This window comes from Letharia lupina (genome assembly GCF_014066315.1).
Source record: "Letharia lupina isolate WasteWater1 chromosome Unknown contig_4, whole genome shotgun sequence".
NCBI classification, from domain to species: domain Eukaryota; kingdom Fungi; phylum Ascomycota; class Lecanoromycetes; order Lecanorales; family Parmeliaceae; genus Letharia; species Letharia lupina.
This window is the reverse complement of record NW_023502973.1, coordinates 182,347-197,771: the sequence shown is the minus strand read 5'-3', so window position 1 is coordinate 197,771 and position 15,425 is coordinate 182,347. Positions and strand designations below refer to the sequence as shown.

The 15,425-nt window shown below is 50.1% G+C and overlaps 4 protein-coding genes across 4 annotated transcripts; 1 reads left to right on the top strand and 3 right to left on the bottom strand.

The window, feature by feature from the left end:
• Positions 1-654: 654 nt before the first annotated feature.
• HO133_007636 (uncharacterized protein) lies at positions 655-2,034 on the bottom strand (the record flags this gene model as incomplete). Its single annotated transcript, XM_037298506.1, has 2 exons — positions 655-1,402; positions 1,460-2,034. 2 exons carry the CDS (start codon positions 2,032-2,034, stop codon positions 655-657), a joined length of 1,323 nt encoding a protein of 440 aa, XP_037155842.1.
• Positions 2,035-2,785: 751 nt separating this feature from the next.
• On the bottom strand, positions 2,786-7,243 carry HO133_007635 (uncharacterized protein; the record flags this gene model as incomplete). The annotated part of the gene is made up of 12 exons (XM_037298505.1): positions 2,786-4,678; positions 4,735-4,822; positions 5,020-5,185; positions 5,250-5,363; positions 5,422-5,521; positions 5,668-5,679; positions 5,858-5,868; positions 5,933-6,034; positions 6,085-6,113; positions 6,176-6,263; positions 6,528-6,829; positions 6,903-7,243. The coding sequence occupies 12 exons, from the start codon at positions 7,241-7,243 to the stop codon at positions 2,786-2,788; spliced, it is 3,246 nt and encodes a 1,081-aa protein (XP_037155841.1).
• Positions 7,244-11,597: 4,354 nt separating this feature from the next.
• HO133_007634 (uncharacterized protein) lies at positions 11,598-12,123 on the top strand (the record flags this gene model as incomplete). Its single annotated transcript, XM_037298504.1, has 2 exons — positions 11,598-11,897; positions 12,067-12,123. The coding sequence occupies 2 exons, from the start codon at positions 11,598-11,600 to the stop codon at positions 12,121-12,123; spliced, it is 357 nt and encodes a 118-aa protein (XP_037155840.1).
• A 54-nt stretch (positions 12,124-12,177) lies between these two features.
• Positions 12,178-15,403, bottom strand: HO133_007633 (uncharacterized protein; the record flags this gene model as incomplete). Its single annotated transcript, XM_037298503.1, has 5 exons — positions 12,178-12,717; positions 13,469-14,196; positions 14,252-14,358; positions 14,581-14,858; positions 14,981-15,403. 5 exons carry the CDS (start codon positions 15,401-15,403, stop codon positions 12,178-12,180), a joined length of 2,076 nt encoding a protein of 691 aa, XP_037155839.1.
• Positions 15,404-15,425: the final 22 nt, after the last annotated feature.

Genomic DNA, 15,425 nt, shown 5'->3' with positions numbered 1-15,425 from the left:
CTGTCTGTCTGTCTGTCTGTCTGTCTGTTTGATGGGATGGCGGTCTGGGTGATTGGTTGCTTGGTTGCTTGCTTGCTTGGTTGCTTGCTTGCTTGCTTGCTTGCCTGCTTGCTTGCTTGCTTGCTTGCTTGCTTGCTTGCTTGCTTGCTTGCTTGCTTGCTTGCTTGCTTGCTTGCTTGCTTGCTTGCTTGCTTGCTTGCTTGCTTGCCTGCTTGCTTGCTTGCTTGCTTGCTTGCTTGCTTGCTTGCTTGCTTGCTTGCTCGGTTGTAGGGCTTTGGGATGGGCGCGGGGAGGGGTTTGGGACCGACGGTGTGCCCCTGCCGGGGGTCCCGTCTTTGACGCGGGTTTTGGGCGAGGCGGTCTTGCGGGGTTTGCGAGGATCCGGAGTACGATGCGGGCATCGATGGTGTTTTGATGGGACTTCGTTTTTTGATCTCTCTTTTGCTTTTGACGCGTCGAGGTCGACTCGTGGTGGTTTGATCACTTTGGAAATTTGGGAGAATCATCATGATGGCACTGCACGCTTGAAGTTGAAGGATGGAAGGAATGAAGATGTGGAGGTTTGACGTTCCTATGTCCAATAATGTCTATATAATTCATGCTATGTACAGTAGTCTCTCCTCGGTATCATTTTCGTATCTCATCATTCTCTGTTCACACAGCAGGACCGGCGCCCCCGACACTAGTTCGATATACCTTATAAGGTAAACTAGCCTTCGTGATATCATTCCTTTGATATGTTCCTTGAAGCGGAAGTTGGTTGGTCGTGAACCACAAATACCCGTTTTCAATACACATGCTGTCCGGCCACTGTATATCCGCACTTCTAACGAAGGGCGCTACTTCGATATCCGAGGCGGGAATTACGCCTTCGTTCGTGGCGTTCGTGCTTGATGCGTTGATACCGTTCAGCATTGTCGAATTCGTGAGAGAGGATATGGAGGTGTTGAAATAGGTGATGGAGTTTTGCTCTGCAGTGCCCATGTAGACGCGGCCTTGGTCATCGGCAGTGAAGCCTTCGAGATAGCTGCCTACTTGGCCAATGAATTCCACTGCGTTGAGAATCTCGGTATCTGTTAGGCTGGCATTCGCTAATACTGTCTGATTGATCTGATATAATCTTCGGGATGCTAAAGGTGCAAAGTAGAGGTTTCCGTTTGCGAGCGCAATGCCATCAGAGCCGATCCCGACGTGGGAGCGCTGGGTGCCTTTCCACTCGTAGAAAGGCGTTCCGTCGAATGATCCGACGAATAACTCGTCTGCCGCCACGACGGAGGTGTTGAAGAGGCGGCGGGTGTATGTGTGGGAGGCGAGGTCGATTATGACCAGGGAGCCTTGTTCATCAGTGAGAAAGGCGACGCCGGCGGTGGACATGGAGAGGTTGAAGCGGACGTCGTTGATGCTGTATTCCTCGGTTAGGAGCGGTTTCTCGGAAAGGGATTCGGGGGGCGGAGCATACCTCGTGCCGTTGGCGGAGATGGAGTATGGCAGCACGTAATTATCAATCATCTCATTCGTCGTTAGGTTAAAGGACATGATCTTCGCTCCATATTCCACCGCATCCGTCTGCCCCGGCCCCGCCCCTGTGTCCAGCGCCCATATTCTCTGTGCCGAATCGATTACCACGCTCTGGACATTGACAAAGCACGTCGAGACATTCTGACCGGGCTGACAGGTCTGTATGCTGGCATTTGGGTACGCGACTGTAGTATTGAAGCTGTCTGCTAGGCCCAGCGTGATATCATTGTTTGAGGCGGAGCGAGGGAAGTTGATGAAGATACGGTTGTCCTGGTCAACGGCGACGCCAGTGGGGAAGGTGGTGAGATTGTATATTTCGTGGACGACTTCGAGGTAGGGGCCGTCTATTGTGAAATTGTTGGGGGAGGAAGGCTGGGTAAAGGAGGTGAGGTTCTGTGGGGTGAAAGGCGAGGCTGTGGACGATGGGTAGGCAGAAAAGGTGTAAGCGGAAGAGGGGATGGCGAGGGTTTGGGTGACGGCTAATGCTGCAATGAGGAGGGAGGTAGAAAGAATCATTTGGGATATTTATTGAAGCTGAGACGAATGGAAGAGAAATATGATGAAGATGAAAGAAGGAAGGGCGGAAAGGGGAGAAAGAGATGTCGTTCCTACCTCATAAAGTAGCATACTGAACATTGAACATAATTACTTCATGATGGTAGGAAATCATACCAAGGGACGCGTCCCCAAGCGCCTTCTCCATTACGTGTACGACAGCACGAGCTAAAAAGAAGGCAACGATTGGCTTCTAAGAACAAGATGAAAGCCAAGTATCACTCAAGTCTTCTCCACTTCGCGGATGCATCTGAGCCGTGGTCGGGAAACTTTTGCATTCATGACGAAATCAAATTGAAAAGTGAGAACTGGCTGCGTCATCTTGCAGACACCATGCATAAAATGAACGCCGGGTAGCAGACGTGAAAGAAGAACAGCGCCTGGCCGAGTCTTGGCATGCCTGTTCACACAAGTACTCATCTACTCATCCTTGTTTGCATACATGCGTACATGGGTAATGTCCAAAAATACCAATATATAATGGTGATACCATTAGGGGTCTATAGAATAGCAGGCGGTCCGGACATTAGCGACAACTGAAGCTCGGATGACTGTGTAAGTAATGCATCGAGGGGCACCGCCAGTTTGATGTCAGGAGTACTGGATGCACAATCGATCACCGGCCGTACACTATATTGTGTGTATATACCCTTTCTCACCGACGTCTCGTCCGTCTGCTCGCGCTCTGCGTCTCCCTTTCCCTCGTAGCTACTTAACCACCCCTCCCGACCATTTTCAGTGCCTGTTTTTGCTCTTCTCGAATTTCGACCATCGGTAGATTCATTCCCTCCTTCGTCCCTTCCGGTCGGCCGATGAATCCAATCTCGGCCATGAAAGCCAGGTAAGCGCCCACAGTCTCTTGCGTGACTCCAACCTGGCAATCCTTCTCCTCAACACCAGTGGCTCGAAGCACGGCCTGTGCGTTGATGTTGTCTAAGGCTCTGGACTTCGTATCGGATGGCAGGTCAGTCGTCACCCAATCGAAGAGCGGAAGAAGCGCATGCGCTTCTCTTTGGTCTTGAGTTTCCGTCGACACGTATTGCTCGAGGGCTGAACGCCATTCTGGATAGGGTATCATTGGCACATTGTAACCATATTTCTGTAACGTTTCGAGGAAAGCATTGAAGCCCAACTGCGCATGTGGCGTGACATGCACAACTCCAACATCTTGCTCGAGCGGTGGATGCAGTGAAGACGCCACGACGAGGTTGGCGCAGTAGTCGACGGGAACGAGATTGATGGTGTTGTTGCCTAGGTCTGGACGGCAGGATAGCTGGATACACCCTTTGAGCATACGGAGCAGAAAGTCGTCGGTAGGGCCGATGCCGGTAGATGGGTTCCCAGTAATGTAGCCTGGCCTGACGACACTACCTCGCAACCCACGTAGTCCTGCTTCGCGCATGAGGTACTCGGAAACGTATTTCGACTGCGCGTACCCGCTCGAAAGGCCCTTGCGGGAGCCGTCCAGAGGGTCCCTTTCTAAGATGGGCGTCGTGCGAGAGGCGTAGTGATCCGTATCCAGAACCGCGGTCGAAGAGACGAACGTCAAGTGCTTGGGTTTGCCACTTGCGCAAAGCGCAAGGCAGGCGAGGGTACTGAGGACATTCGTGGGTTTGAGTGTTGTGTAGGTATATATCCAATGGACGCGTGCTCCATTGTGAATCACGACGTCGACAGCATTCTCGAGCATGTACCATACGTCGGGGCTGAGACCTAGCTTTTCTTTGGAGAGGTCTCCGGGTATGCATTTGAGTCGCGATTCCCAGGAGGCGGACCAAGTGCCGTACGCTACACAGGTGGTCTTGACACGCGCGAGTGCTTCAGAGGATGACTTGGCTCGGACTAGCGCAATGACCCTGATTCCGTTGTTGCGGTTGAGGATGTTTTCAAGGATGGAAGCACCCAGAAAGCCAGTCGCCCCGGTAATCATTATAGTCTCTGGTCTGACAGCCCCTGTTGGGAAAGAAGACGGAAGGCTCTTGGCCCGTAGGACTTCGCCATCAAGCGCGTAGTCCATCTCCGGTGGCGTACTGTCAGCCTTCTTCTCGCCATCCTCTCGAGCTTCTAGCGCAGCAGCTATGACACTTGAGAACTCTCGCAGTGTTGAATTCTGGAACAGAGTGTTCATAGAGATACTGATTTTTGCCCAGCGCTTGATGTCAAACAGAACCTCCTGCGCCCTGAGACTATGACCACCGCTGTCGATGAACCCATCATCTAGGTCAATGGTCTCGGCGGGAACGCCTATTCGCGAAGCCCATATTTGGCCTACAGTCTTCTGTATGTCTGTCCAGTGAGACCTCGCTACCCTGCCCGCTGAAGCAGCTGTGGCGAGCGCGGCGGCGTCTGGATAGGGTAGGATTTTTCGGTCGACTTTGTAGTTGGGCGTCAATGGTAGCTTTCTCAAAGGGATTAGGACGCTAGGCACGGCGTAGGAGGGAAGCTTCGTTCTCAACGCAGCTCTGACATCTTCTCGAAGTAGACGAAACCGCTTGAGCATACCCACCATGGTATCGTCTTCTGTATCGTCTGGCTGGCCTGTCTTTTCTAGCCACGAGGTCCATTCCTTCATGTCTGGCACCACGTATGACACAAGCGTAGGTTCCTATGGCGGAAATTAAGCTGATTGACTATGGGTACCCTTCCAACGCAGTAACATACCTCATCTTTGTCCCGTCTTACGAGCGTAACATTATCTCTGACCAACGGATGCTGCGAAATATGTGTGTCGATTTCTCCAAGCTCAAGCCTGAAGCCACGAATTTTTACCTGGTTGTCTGCCCGACTTCATCCGCTCGGTTAACAGTTTTCTACAGTTAGGAAGTTGTGACTCTCACCCAGTACACTCGACATCTCCACTCTCAGTATATCGTCCAAGATCGCCAGACCTGCCAAGTCATGAGTCTGCTATGTGCCTAGGTCTGGAATTTGTAAAAACTGCTATACCTGTAAAGTCGATCTCGAGGACCTTTCCAGAACTTGCGCCACGGCTCCTCGTGACCGGTAGAGTTCAACTCCTCACTTTCCTGCCACACATTGGGGTTTTCGAGAAAAAAGTTCGGGATGAACTTCTCCTTATTCAGATCATCACCCAAATAGCCCTCAGCGAGACCTAAAACACACATACTCAGCAAGCTGTGGGTCCGCATCGATTTCGTGATGTACATCGAACTTACCTCCGGCTCGGACGAAGATCTCTCCCTGTTCACCAATGCCGCATAGTCGAGGCTTACCTTGCTCCAGAGATGCGCGGTCGACAGCAAGCAATTGTACATTCTTCATACCTCTGCCTATTTCGAAATCAGTAATTGCTCCGTCCCCGTTCTTATGCAGAGATGGGAGATGTACCGGCTGGAATGACGTCAGGCATCCGGCCGAGGTATTCCGAGTCCTCATTCCGAGGAGGTATGGCATAATAACTAACGGCTCGTTGGGTTTCCGTTGTACCCTAGAATATAATTCGCCGTCAGTATTGCCTATTTGAGGGGGAATGTCAAGCCTTGGGACATGTTTCGAGGGTAGAAATTCCCGAGACGCGTCTCAAGACTCAGGATTTGCTCCAAAAGAGGAAATATGGTCTCCGAAGTTACGTACGAACATATTAATCTGTCAAGCTAGTTAGCGTCGGCTCGGCGCTGTGATGAGCGATGATAAGAGATGTGGGCCGTACGATTCTGCAATTATGAGCCAGTCTTTGGAGTAGACGACAGTCACGCTTGATGAGTTGATCCCCTACAAAGAATGCATTTCGAAGGCATGGAAACTCAGCACTGGCGCCACCAACTAGGATTTGGCCTGTGCAAGCGCTCCGAGTAAGCAAATGAAATGATTCAAGAAACACTGCAGTCAATTGGCCTACCCATTGCTGGAGTCAGATGGGTCACGGTTGCCTGGTATTTTCGCATCCACTCAGCCAGCCTCTCGTGCTCGATGTCCTCTTTGGCCGGTACAAGTAGTTTCGCTGGAATAATAATCAGCCTATATCTTAGTGTATGATCGGAAACATCTTACCTCCAAGAAAGAGAGGCGTGAAAACATCTCTTCCAAGCCATCAGCCATTTTCAGATTTTTCTGGATATCGTTGGTAAAAGGCATCACATACCTCTGGATGGGATCGTGGGCTATCCCTGACAGCATGGTGAATTGGTCTTTGTCCTGTACAAACGTCAAACCTTTCCATTTCTGAGTGACTGAAGAAACATACAGAGAGATTGAAAGTATCGGCCATCCAGGGATAGTAATGCCTACGAAGACTCAGGTTCACCACAACTTTACTCATTACGGAGAGAGCGCCTTACGTCAGAGAAAAGTGACGTCCTCGGACCTTTTTGACTGGTCAGCAATATAGAAATATACACCTTGCGACGGTTGAAGATACCCCTTTTGGTCTGCCCTCCGAGCCTACATGATGTCAGCCGCACTGAAAAAGACAGAGTATCGAAACCACAGCTTACCAGATGTAAAGCTAAGCGTTGGTGTAGAATCCGGGCCAACAACCACGCCAGGGTGCGTGCTCTTCAACGACTGTTGTTCCAGTAAGACATCCTTGCCATCTCGGTCAAGCGATCCTCCTCTGACGCTGCCGTCATTAAGCAATTCCAGAGCAGGCACTTCAGCCCGCAACTCGAGATTCTCCTGGATCCATGTCCGTACTTGAGCCGAGAGCCTGCCTTCTTCTTGGGAAGCCTTTTCGATCACAATGAGACCTCTAGGCCTTGCAACGTCCAAATATACTATTTGTCTATCAGGAGGATATCTGCGCAATTTTTAGGACTGTTCAGGGAAAAAATCTTGGAGTCCTTTTCATTTCGATCTTGGGGGAGTCGTACGCAGGATCGACCACGCTGAAGGTAGCCCCAGCTTTCAAAACCGCGAGTATCGCAATGCATAGGTCCACCCCCCTGTAGGCATAAATCATAATAACTTCGCCCCGTTCAATGCCATGCTGCAAGAAATGATGTGCAAGGACATTGGAAGCATAATGGATCTGTTGATAGGTAAACTCCCGCTGCGGCGCTGTCCTTGATGCGGTCTCGACTACACAGTGGCGATCTGGGAATTTGGTGGCATTTTCTGCGAACCGATCATGAATTGCCCCTTCGAAATGAGACCAATGCAGATCCGCTCTGGGATCTGGGAGCACAGTCACGGGTCTCTGTCCGTTCTCCATTCTTTTCAGTTGCCTTGGAAGCTCTCAAAGACCGCGTCGTTGGGAGTATGACATCAACTATGTGGAGACTGAGATTACTTCCCGTTCTAGCTTCATTAACTCCCCTGTGTTTGTAGGAGACCTTCGCTGGACGGTTACTCGCATAGAAAATTTCCCAGATCGAAGGGAACATTGAAATCTTGAAGGCAACTCTGCCGAGGGAGGTGATACCGAAGTTTATCCATGCGGCTCCCTCGGCTAAACCTTTGGACGCCAAGACATCGAACAACTAGTGCAAGCTCAAACAGCATGCTCATTCTGACCGAGCGCCCATGATCCCCAAGCCTGGATCCAAACCCGACACGGACAGCGCTGCAAACGATCTACAAGCTCAGGCTCAGGGTTACGTCGTCGGGAACGACAATGGCAGTTGACATCTGGCCTGGAGACCTCACCCCCAGGCACCATTTATGCGTTCTGAAGGAAGCAGTGTCTCTACTACGACTGCTTCCGCAATGATGACGAAATATATACGCCAGTGCTCGCACTCTCTCTTCCGCAACGTGCAGACACTTACGATTACAATCTCATGACGATGCCTTCGCAAATGGCCGCGATGAGGCTGTGGGTGTAAAGTCCGTGAGATCGACGATGGTGAGTTTGCAGGCTGGATTTTTTTCTCTTCTTCATTTTGTCGGAGCTGGTTACTTGATGGTATCTTTAAACTCCGGGTCAGCATGGAAGCCAACTACAGCGTTGGCTCAGATGATCACACCGGCTCTAAGCGCTGGATCAGGCGAACTGTGATGGATCATTGACTCTGTATGGGCAGAAAATATGGGAGTTGATCATGATTAGACGACCAATATTCCATTATGAGAATAATGGACTGATGGCAAGCGGAGGGCAGAGATGCCCGACATGTGGTAGAAGGTAGTAATAGCGATAATTGTATTCTCAAAGTACACTTGAAAGACCCACAGCGCGCTCGAAGTAAGATGTGGTGTAGTCAGCGTTGCAAGCGCAGACAGTCCCGAGGACGCAAGCGGGTCTTCTTCTCTCACTGACCGTCCATCTCCGATGCTGAATGGATAACGACGCTCTTCGATACGTCTTGCTTAAAGCCTTACTCATGAGTGGAATACCAAAGCCTCAGGGTAGAATATAGATTAGAGGGTTTCCTCGAGCTGCAAAATTTGAAAACAATCTTCGGGCGGCTTGACCGTAGAGCTCTCCCACAGAGCGCGGGCTTTCGCAACGGACTTCTTCCGTCCCATCGCCTCTTACGCTTTCATCCTGGCATCTTCTGCGATATGAATCAAGAACCGATCGAACGTCTTGGCGGCATCAAACCCTCCGCTCTCCTATCCTTCCTTCCCGCAGTGTTCAGCGAAGCTTATCCCCCACCGTAGATGAATGCCCACATGAAGACACCCTAGTCACAGTACTCTGCCCGGCGGTCGATGCCCTCGAGTACGCCATTTGAAAGCAGTAAGATATGGTCTTAGGCGTCACTGCGCAGGGTAGATGTTTGACGGTGGCTTCTCGCTGCCGAGGATTTTGGATACGCTCAATGCGACGAATCGTTCATCTCTGAGGATCTAAACGATTTCGCGTTATAAGTAGTGCAGTACGCTTCGTTGTTGAATGAGATATGTGGTACGTTACCAGAACGCTGATTGCAACTAAAGAAAAGCACATCATCAATGTGAGAAGATCAGCAGGTTGATTCGAACGCTAGAGAAACCATCCTCATCATCAACAAGAATGAATCAGCACCTTGACTCAAACGGTGGAGAAACCATGCTCGTCAGCAATGTGAAAGACCCAGCACATTAGTTCAGGCGTCAAAGGCATGCCCCACTTCATGAGTATGAACAACCACGTTGCTTCGAACGCTAGATCTACACACTCTCTTCTTCAACCCCGTATCCTTCATCGAGAGCATGAATTAAAGACATGTAGTGCCGAGTATTTTTGTTATATCAGTCATCTCTTAACAACTTTTATCCCCCCGTCGTTATCAAAGCCACTGTGATACGTACATCAAACAAAGTGCTAATCGCACCTCAATACAAAATGCCGGAAGGCCTGCACATAGCAAGTGTGACAGTGAGGCGGCCGGGAGGGGGATGCGATCCTAGCGTGACTCTTCGCCTAAGGCCCATCATAATCTAGCACCCTTCATCGATAAATTTGTTTGTTTTGTTGTCGGGCTTCGCACAATTGAAACCCCTTTATAAGCTTGATAAAGCCGCGCCTTCACTACTTTCCATATCGCTGAAGACGGGTGAGCGACTGTGTGTACATTTCATGGCTGAGATAAGACCTATGGCCGGAATTGAAGCCCCGAGGCGATTGAGTTGCAAATATTCAGGGTGGTGGGCGGGCGCCTCCGGTCATTGGGTACGCAGAAATGCAGCGCGCCTCGACTGACCAATAAACACAGCCATGCTGTGCGGGGTTCGTCCCTCTTGCATGTCCATTCAAATAATTGCGATGTGCATCAATCTTCCTTTTGCGGCTCTGTGCCTATGGGTGCCAGGATAGAACAAGGCTGCCATCCATAAAATCAAGCAAGAACCAATGCGCCCGGGCGTTTCGTCCCATGAGAAGGCTGAAACTGCATCACGAGCGCCCAGGCTCCTTTTCCTCTCCCTGCACAACAACCCAACGCCCTTTTCGACAACACCCTCACTCCGGCGCAAACGCGCTATCTCCTCGATGGTGCAGATCTGCGGCACTTTCTGCGGGAGAATTTTCCCGATGTGAAGGATTTCAGGATCTCCGTGAGGGCCGCCCGACTCAGCTGGGGGAGACGAGGTGGTGTCATCAGCTGATTCGTCGTACGTGTCGCAGACGAAGAATGGCAGGTGGAGTTTCCGCGCTCCGGAGGTGGTGTCGGAGTCGACGGTGAAGTACGTTGCCTATGTATCTGGACAAAAATCGATGGAAGCCTTATCTTTTGTTCAAGTCAGACTAACGAGCAATAGGAGTTGGACGGCAAGAGTGCAAGCGCGCATGGACCAGGAGAAGAAGGTTAGGAAGGAGAAGGCTGCGAAGTCGGACGGTGTGGGCGAGGGATCGTCGTCAGGAGCCACGGGAGCCTGAGGAGGCGCATTTCAAATACTTGATGTACCATGATGTAATGATCTGTTAGCCAGCTTCTGTTTTCGTGCGTCTGCTTCGGTTGTAGCAGCACCACGGAGTAGGCTGAGGAGGTTGGGACATATGATTGGTCATGCTTATGCATGATCGTAGACGAGGCTACGTAGCCTCGATTATAGATACCCAAAGGCTTCAGCGCAAATCGTCCTTCGCATCAAGACTTATTGCACTATTTGAGAGTTTCCGTGTTCCGCTTCATCGACTCACGTAGATGACGCGAAGATGGTCGCTCATTTGACTAGTCTTCCTGGAGTCACCGGACACCACGAGTACCCGGATGGTCTTGAGCATCGGTCAGACGACATCAGCAGCAATATTTCCACATCCATATTGAAGCAGAGATAGAGCGAATCGAGCTCCACACTGTTCTCCGATGAGACACGGTTACGTGTCTATGACTTCGAGGAGAGGGAGGGTGATCAATGAACCATGGATTCGCCCATCATGACCGGAGGCTGATCTTTAGTCCATAGGTGTTTTCGACTGCAAGACGAGGTTGATGGAGCAAGCAGTTGGTGTCCGACAGGTTTCGAGCTCAACCAATGGAGACGTACCCAGGATCAGAATAATGTCGGCATCTGTTTCATGATTGCATGATCCAAAAACCTTCGAGTTTTTTAACCTCGAAGTATTAGCTCCCTTAATTCCGCAAATACCATCTCCCCACTGCGCATTACGGAGGACCTGATGAAAGAGGACCTGAAGAAAGAGAAATTGATGGGGTAGGGTAAATTACAAATTCATACCCCAAAACCTTGAATCCTTACAAATTCATACCCCTAATTACATTTTCATACCCCTCCACCAAATCTTGGGGTATGAAAATGTAATTTACCATTCTTTGGGGTATGAATTTGTAATTTATTAAACTACGTCTTTGAGTGCCCGGCACTTAACGCCCCTAAAGAAGCCCCGGGAGCCTTAAAAAGCCCCTAGAAAATTGAAGCCTAAATTTATCGCGGATTGGGGTGAGTTAGGGATTTAAGAGCTCGCCTCAGCCCCGGAGCGAGGTTTCGACGAGTTACACGGCGAACCCTAGAGGTCTTCAGTTCGGGGCTCCCGGGGCCAGCCCCCGAAGACCTAACCTCAGCATACCCCAAGGAATGGCAAATTACCGATTCATACCCCATTGGGGTATGAAAATGTAATTAGGGGTATGAATTTGTAAGGATCCAAGGTTTTGGGGTATGAATTTGTAATTTACCCGATGGGGTATCATGTTGATTCAGCATTCCTACCAGTTCTATTCTCCTTTGGAGATGAGCCTCATCTTGCCGAGAGCGGTGCAATCAACGTCGCTACAGAAAGCTTGGGAGCATACGCCCTAGATGCAAAGAACCAATATACGGTCACAGAAACAAATAAAGGAATGGAGATTGTCACGAGAAAGACCAACTTTCTCACAGAAAAGACAGCAGAATTCGCCGAGAAATCGACAATGGACAACACGGTGATCAAATGGATCACTATCGTATCCCTCTTCTATCTTCCGGGTAGCTTTGTGACTGTAAGTTCGGGGCTCGGCACGTTGATTTGGATAACAACTGACTGCTGCAGAGCTTATTTGGAATAAATTTCTTTTATATTCAATCAACAAACCATGAGAATAGTGGTTGCAGAAGACCGTTGGGTTTACGTTGCGGCTGGGCTTCCACTGACGCTCCTGACGCTACTAGGTTATGGAGTGGTCGTTCTTCTGGTCCAGCCGCCTGAACGAAGATGGCATTGGTTAAGCCAGAGACGCCTTGGGAGGAACGATCAGATGTCCATGACTGAGGTGATAAGCGTTATGAAGGAGTGCTGCCTTTGAAGTAGGTCCGCGTTGCTATAGAGGTACCATTTCTTGCTCTTGTGCTAGTTTCTTCTATGCTGAATGATAAGCGCCATTCATAGTCGATTTTGTACTTAACGACCTCCGCCATGTTTCTCTTGAACGGGCATAGAGTAATTAATTCAGTAGATTCGCTTTGCGCAGCTACAGCAATAGCAGTGTTCTCCCATTTGCTTCCAACCGCGCCATGTGTGGTGGCTTTCTTCGAAATCCATTTGGGTCGATCTTGTTCGGACGTGAGAAGACGTTCCTCGAATCGAGCTTCTCGGCGACGCGACAGGATAGATGGTTTGACAACGTATATGAGAGAATTACGCGATGTGATACAAGCGTGAAGAAGACCGGGGATCGCCAAGTCCTGCCTCGACTTGGGGTTTTGGTCGGTCTGGTCTTTCGGCTGTACGATAGAGGTCAGCCCGTAGTGCCTTTCATAATCGACGCAGGCTGGAGCATTGGGATAGCACCAGAGGTAAAAGTTTGTAGAAGCATCGTCAACCTGAGATAAAATCAGTACAAATCTCGGGAGCTGATATACCCTGCGATAGAAACTTGACCCACAGAGGTCGATCGACAGCTGGCTGATCTCCCAAAAGTAGAATCGGTCACACCCTTGATCAATTGGGATAGCCCATGCACAAAACCATCTACCGTTAGCACTGAAAGCGAGATTCTTGATGATGAGCCCTTTTTCGAGCGGGAAGGGTCTGCCCACGCTCACTCTGTCTGAGAGTGAGATAAAGAACAGGTTTTGTGCTCATAAAGGAGACTGACGACAGATCATATATAAGGAGGTGATTCTCGTAGGCGCCGGCAGTCATGGCCCCGGTAGATATGGTGACGTCTGAGACCTGGACTCCATGAATTCCATGGTCGAATTCCCAAACATTTCGGCCATCACGCACGTCAAACACGACGGCCTGTCTTCATTGTTATCGGCAGTTCTTATATTGCTGGGAATTGATCCTAGGTCGGGCAACTCACGTGATTTTGGAAGACTGGGCCTCGTTCCGTTCCATAAATTACAAGGTACTGTGAGCCGATACACAGGCCGGTCCATTGAACCTTGCGCTCTAATTGTACAGAGATCTTTGGCGTCTCTATGTCACCGCTGGTGGCATAAACGCGACATGCATGCATAAAGAGAAGAGCAGTCTGGTCTCCCGAAGGTGAAAGGGCTAACGCTATGATTTTCTCCTATCCTCGACGGGAAGACTAATCCTTGATATTGCCTCTGGAGAACATTTGACGCTGAAGGGTCGATCTTGCAAGCTTTGCGTCCCCAATCTGTGAGAGAGATGAGTAGGAAAGGGGAAAGGCGGTTCTGGACACAGTGCAATTATAATCGAGCTAGAACCATTCGTCAATACAGAATCGCGATCTTGTCGGCCGAAGCCGTCACGAGAGTCAAATTGCGATCCTGCATGTTCTGACTGCCGCGAATAGGATATGATCGCTTCCGAAGTCGGTAGCGAAGCGGTGTCTGTATCAAATGAAGTTTCGCTGTCCACGGAGACCTCTCCCACATCTTTGCTCTCCACTTCGTGCACCTGGCCGAACCCAGCCGTGTTATTGTCAGGCCGCCCTGACGCTGACTCGGAAACAAAGGCGGTGGTATCTGCTTCCGTCAGCATAGTGCTTGGCCTCGTCACTAAGGATAACGCTCTCCAACGATCGATCAGCAACGGTGGGAAGTGGTGGATAGCGGCTTCCTTACCTTGCAGAAGATTCGATAGAGCACACACAACGGATCCGATTTTTGGGCGATCTTGTGGATCACATTTCAAGGTCGACTCAATGATGTCGATATAACATCGAACCCAACGCGGATTCTTTGCACTCCGCTTCTGGTCCTTGAGCCATTGTCTCATCTGCGTTTTCAATTTCGTATTGGTACTACTGACGTTTGTTTCATAGAAGTAGTCATCTCCTCCACAGTTTCTCAATGTTCGGACTTCTTTCCAGAGTTCCGTTCGTCCTAGCGCAAACGACAGAAATCTAATAGTATGCAGCCAAAGGACCATATGTCGCACTTGTGTCCGTCAATTCCAAGTTGCTTAATTTCGGGTGGTTGGTAGGTCCCGCAGCCTCGTCGCGGCTCGTCGAGATAGCTGCTGGCTGTTGTACGCGCAGATTGACCCTGTGATACTTCCTGGCTGAGAGCGAATAGAGACACCCCAAATTCGGACAGCATCCATATACCAATTAGTGAACTTGGATCCTCAGCAACGAGAACATTTTCTGGTTTGAGATCTATGTGCGCCAGAGAACGATAGAGACTTTGGGAGGCCTCGTTCCCTTCATGGAGCCACTGTACCGCAGAAGCAAGTTCGTATAGCTCTTTGATCAGCGCCGCACCCACCCGTCATCTTTCAAATCTGGGAACCTGATGTCTAAGTTGTATAGCTTTTCGGCTTCCAATGTGTCGCGTCTGGGCTTGAAATCGTGGCGGAGGAACACATCAAGATCAAAATGCTCGGCCATGGGAAGCAGTATCATGACATTGCGTCGGTGTGCTAGGGCAGCAATATTTTCCATGATCCGCGTATCCTCTTTGGGCTCTTTGACCCATCCGAGTCTTCGAAATGCTCTTCGAAAATTCCCTGCCACATGGAATGTCTTGCATGCCACGTACATCTCCTGTATTCATTCAACGGTCACAATAAACTTTGGCCTTCACAGCCTGATGTCACTATATACCTTCACGTGAGAAGTTTTCCTGTGTCACGAAAACCGTGGCGGGCAATGACAACCTTTCTTACCTTCCCAGACGCCCCTTCTCTCAATGGCAACTCGTCCTCCGTGAACGGAAGTGGTCGATCTGCCGCAACCTCTTGAATAGAAGAGACTTCACGCTCTTCGATTGTGACGGGGCAGAAGGCGTATGTATTTTCGCGGAAGCTGATAGCATATTCCTTCAGGAAAGCCAACCGTTCGTTGGCCAATGGCAGGTTTGGATCATCAAGGTCATGATACGGGCGCTGTAAGAAGTGTTTGCGAAACCCGGACTTGTCATGACTGCAGACACCGGGCCAAGCGATCAGGACCAAAATAGATAAAACCTCCAGGTAGCAATCGCGAATGGTTTGGCCGTGACACACTCCATCTAGCATACGAATCCGCATAGCCTCAATACTGGGCGCATCATGCTGTTGAGGCAACATCAAGTCGGAGCCTCGGGACATTTTGGTGACAGTACTGCCGGCA